The sequence below is a fragment of the Phodopus roborovskii genome, unplaced genomic scaffold (assembly GCF_943737965.1).
Source record: "Phodopus roborovskii unplaced genomic scaffold, PHOROB, whole genome shotgun sequence".
Classification (NCBI taxonomy): Eukaryota; Metazoa; Chordata; class Mammalia; order Rodentia; family Cricetidae; genus Phodopus; species Phodopus roborovskii.
The window spans coordinates 59,527,919-59,532,498 of record NW_026126407.1 but is presented as its reverse complement, the minus strand read 5'-3'; the positions used below and the strand labels follow the sequence as shown (position 1 = coordinate 59,532,498).

Below are 4,580 nucleotides of genomic sequence, written 5' to 3'. Positions count from 1 at the left end.
TGGCAGCAGAAACTGAGGATGTAGCTTACTGGCTGGCTCATCATGGCTTGTTCAGCTTGCTTTCATATACCCCTCCCCAGGCCTACCTGCCTAGGGTGCCACCACAGTGGGCTGGACCATCCCACATCTATCATATATCATACAGGCAATCTGGTGGAGGCATTTTTTTCTTTGACTTGAAATTCTTCATTTCAGATGATGCTAGCTTGTTTAAGACCCAAATAGGACAGCCACTGACATCCACAAAAGATTTTGCTACTTGTAATGAGTTGGTATCTCTAGTGCCTTCCTGTCCTGGTTGGAAGGAGAACCCTCCTAAAAAAAAGACATGGAGACTCTTTTTTCTCATAGTGAGTGTTCTGCAGCTGATTCAGCCTCTTAATGAACACCAAGATGGTGAAGTACCTGCCTGCTTTGTGGTGGGGGCCTGGGGGTAGGAGAAGAGAGTGGTCAGAAACAAGGACTACATAAGTATGATGACTGATGAGACGGTAAGACACATAATTTTGACAATACACAAGACATCTTTAGCTGTCATGCTAAAATAACAACATGGTGTCAACATAACACCCACAAATAACATTAAAAATGACATCAGTTATATTTGCGAAAGAACTGTACTGAATCAATCAAGAAGTACACCCCTTTATCCTGCCTGGCACACTTCCATTTTTGTTCTGGGAGTTAAACAGGTACTTTTTTTTTTTGGCAACTGGGTAAACAATTGCACCTTTCTGACCCTTTTGTCTGTGTTTTTACTGAGCAGATACAAAGTGTTAAATGCAAGTGCTATACCAGAGGGACAGTTCATCGACAGCAAGAAGGCCTCGGAGAAGCTCCTAGGCTCTATTGATATTGACCACACCCAGTACAAATTTGGACATACCAAGGTATGGCTTGGACTCCTGTACTCCTGACCCATGTACCCATAGCCATTTCTGTGTCTGCTGAGTGAGCCTGGGGAGACTCATGACTTTCTGTTCCTCCAGGTCTTCTTCAAAGCTGGCCTCCTGGGTCTCCTAGAAGAAATGAGAGATGAAAAGTTAGCCCAGATTATAACAAGAACACAAGCCGTCTGTAGGGGATACCTAATGAGAGTCGAGTATCAAAAGATGCTGCAGAGGAGGTAAGGGCTGTGCGCAGCAGCGGGATCACACGGGTCCCCGAGGACTCTCCATCAGCTTTCCTCGTGCACTGATGCTTTCATTCTTCCATTAGCATGAGCTTTCACCCCTATAACACATCAATCAACTTTGGTGTCACCCTTCAGGCTAGACTCTCCAGAACTTCTCTCCTGTCCTATGCCCTATGACCTACAACTCCACACAGCCTGCAGCAGGCGGTTTTCATTGCCCCACGTCTCTGACCCCAGCTCCCCATGGAATTCCATACCAAATCCACCCTACTTTGCTTGGCTGTCAAGACCTTCTATTCTATCATATTTTTCATGATACCATGTCATATCTAAGATATCCTATCATATTATCTTTCCTGTCTAACCACACAGTCTTTCCCAGCCATGCTAAACAACTCACTTACCTCCTATTCTCATGCAGACCCTGTCCCCTCATCCATATCTACCTGGTTACCCCTTTTCTTCTTTCCCCAATTAACTTCACAAAACGTATTTATACAACAGTCTTACTCCTTGCTCTAGCCACTAGCCACACACACACAGTTTGCTCATTTTGTTCACCTCTATTTTTGGGTTGGCATTACTAGAGATTTTTCCCCACCCATCTTTATCATAGCTTGTGTAGTGGTATCTGCCTTCTCAAAGTCAGAATCCCTAATTGTGTGAGCTGACACAATTAAAACCTGCATGCTATCAAACCCAAAGATGCCTGCATGTTGCTGTAAACCAGCCAAACCTCGCCAGCCCATTGCTACCATTTGAAGAACTATATATTACCATTTCGATTTTTTATGTGAATAGAACAATTTTGGAGTTAACTCGTTGCTGAAAAATTCCTTCCGATGTTAACGAACTTACTGAACTGACAGGAGTCAATTAGAGAATTTAGAAAGGACAGTTTATTATCTGAAGACACAACAGAAGAGTGGCTGATTCAGTGGAGATCAAAAGAGGGAAGGTTGGAAGGGTAGAGTGTCTGGGCTGAGGGAAGGTGAATCATTCAACCTATGGCCCCTCCCGTTGCAGCTCACAGCTAGGTGGCAACAGGGGAACAGCACAATCCCATTCCAATGGCCATGCTTTCCCAGCCACCACTCTGATTTGAGGGTGCTCTTTCTGTGGCAGGGGCTGCTCAGACAGCGCAGTCTGTGCCCCCCCAGGCTCAGCCTGTCTTTGCCAGCTCACCAGGGGTTGAGCACACTCAATTGCTCTGTAGGGAATAACACTCATGTTAGCAAAGTGGCAATACTGAAGACTACAGACTATACTCTGATTGTGAGAATGAACATGTATTGGTACAGGAAAAGCCTGTTGTCTGCAATAAATGTCAATCACATTGCTGCCAGTGGAACGATTTCTCCATCTTTTCCCACGTTCCAGAGAAGCCCTGTTCTGTATCCAGTACAACGTCGGCGCCTTCATGAACGTCAAGCACTGGCCCTGGATGAAGCTCTTCTTCAAGATCAAGCCCCTGCTGAAGAGCGCAGAGACTGAGAAGGAGATGGCCACCATGAAGGAAGAATTCCAGAAAACCAAAGATGAGCTTGCCAAGTCAGAGGCCAAGAGGAAGGAGCTGGAGGAAAAAATGGTCACTCTCCTCAAAGAGAAAAATGACCTACAACTCCAGGTTCAATCTGTGAGTGCTCAGAGGTGACCACGTCACTTCACCATGCTACTGGCCATTAACTTGAGATCCTCCTGCCTCAGCCTCTTGAGTAGCCGGGGTTTACAAACATGTGCTTCCAGGCCTGGTTTGTAGACAAAGCGTCTTGCTGTTAGTTGATGAAGCCACATCCTGGCATTGCTGCTGTCAGCGTCTAGTAGTTCTTGCATGGGATGTCTGGTGCATTGGCTCCTTACAGGAGCTACTACTTGTCACAATGCTTTATGGCCTTAAAATATTTTGTGTGCAAAAAGAAAACTATCATTTAAATATGTTGCATTTGAAAATGCAATCAGCAAAGAGCCAAATGAATACATTTATTTCAGCCCTAACCAACAAAACACAAGAATATGATATATTGACTTTGAATTTCTTCTAAAGACAATTATAACATGAAGGGAAAGTCTAAGTTAAATTAATAATCACAGTAGCTTCTACTTAGAGCAGGTTGCAGCTTGGTGACAGCAGGAAGGACAGCAAGGAGACCAACAGTGAACATGAAAGATGGAACCATGAAAACTGAAACAGTTCTTTCTTTTGGAGGCTTTTGTATCAAGGCTAATTTCCCCTCATTTCCTGAATCTGAAGACTTTCAATTGGGGCTTTTACCTAGCAGGTCAGTGCCCTTAGCTTGTCAGTTTGGAGTTTTAGTCCTGAGGAGTCAGAGTGATCCATGAGCCCACAGGATTAGGACCTAATAAAACAAACATAGCACACAGAAGCGAGCAGGACAGTAAGCTACAGTTTCTCTTAAACATTATGTGCTGGCCATAATTTTATGTGATATATATCACATAAATATATATATATTTGAGACAAGTTCTTGCCGTGTAGCTCAAGCTGGAATTGAATAAGGCAGTTTCCTGCTTTAGTCACCCCTGTGTTACCACATCTGCCTATGGAAAGCTTTTGTTTTAAGACAGGATCTCACCAGCTCTAGCTCCTGGGCAGTAGAGAATGATTTTGGATTGGATTGTCCTTCCTCTACCTCCCCAGTGTGGAATTACAGGTAGGCATCACCAGTTTTATGAAGTGCTGGAGATCAAACCCAGGGCTTTGTGCATGCCGGGCAAACCCTCTACCACCTCAGTTTCTTTTCCCTCTCCATTCCAGAAAGTGGATAACTATGTCACAAACTGTTGGAGATGGGTAAAACCCCAGCCAGGAGCTGACCATGGTATCAATGCCACAGTGCTCTCACCCTTTCCTCGGTAGCTATTTCCCTGCATTGCAGGTGCCAAGCATAGGAGGGAGGTTGCGGAGGAAGGAGCTGCTCTATTGACAAGCACTGTTCCTGATCGCCACACTCAAACCATTCCTTTTCATTTCCTCAATGATGTAATTGTAAATGAAAAGCAATATTGCAACATATCCAATTATAACCAGATTCTCATCCCAGGGCTCATTGAAGAGGAAAAAAAATATATTTATGGCTGTGAGAAGCTGTTAATCTCTGCAGTTATGGCTGTGCACGGTTCTGCAGCAGCTGCAAGATGGGTGCTCCCTCTCCTTCATCTTTCCCGAGATGCAGCCCCTCCGGTATCAGCAAACTGGGTCATGATGCTGGTTTCATGAGTACTTTGGTTAGGATCCACTGAGCAGAATCTCCTCTGCAGCCTCTTAAGCCATCATTATCCATCCTAGCTAGTTGGGGATCTGTTTACCATAAAACTACTCCTTAGCAATCAAAAATATCATTTGTGATAGAAACATTGTGAAGGCAAATCACCCTTGAAAAATGGGAAAATGGTTTATTTTATGGTTTTGGCTGGATAACTGATT

General features: G+C 44.3%; 1 protein-coding gene across 1 annotated transcript; it reads left to right on the top strand.

Annotated features, from left to right (window-relative positions):
- The first annotated feature begins 483 nt into the window (after positions 1 to 483).
- On the top strand, positions 484 to 4,373 carry LOC127218774 (myosin-8-like). Its single transcript, XM_051179754.1, has 5 exons — positions 484 to 491; positions 767 to 890; positions 990 to 1,126; positions 2,516 to 2,771; positions 4,014 to 4,373. Exons 1-5 carry the CDS (start codon positions 484 to 486, stop codon positions 4,371 to 4,373), a joined length of 885 nt encoding a protein of 294 aa, XP_051035711.1.
- Positions 4,374 to 4,580: the final 207 nt, after the last annotated feature.

Bases quoted from the DNA above. Each gene is read 5' to 3' on its own strand.
- LOC127218774 (XM_051179754.1), top strand. The intron at 891-989 runs GTATGGCTTGGA...CTGTTCCTCCAG, and splicing joins ACAAATTTGGACATACCAAG to GTCTTCTTCAAAGCTGGCCT. The intron at 1,127-2,515 runs GTAAGGGCTGTG...CCCACGTTCCAG, and splicing joins CAAAAGATGCTGCAGAGGAG to AGAAGCCCTGTTCTGTATCC.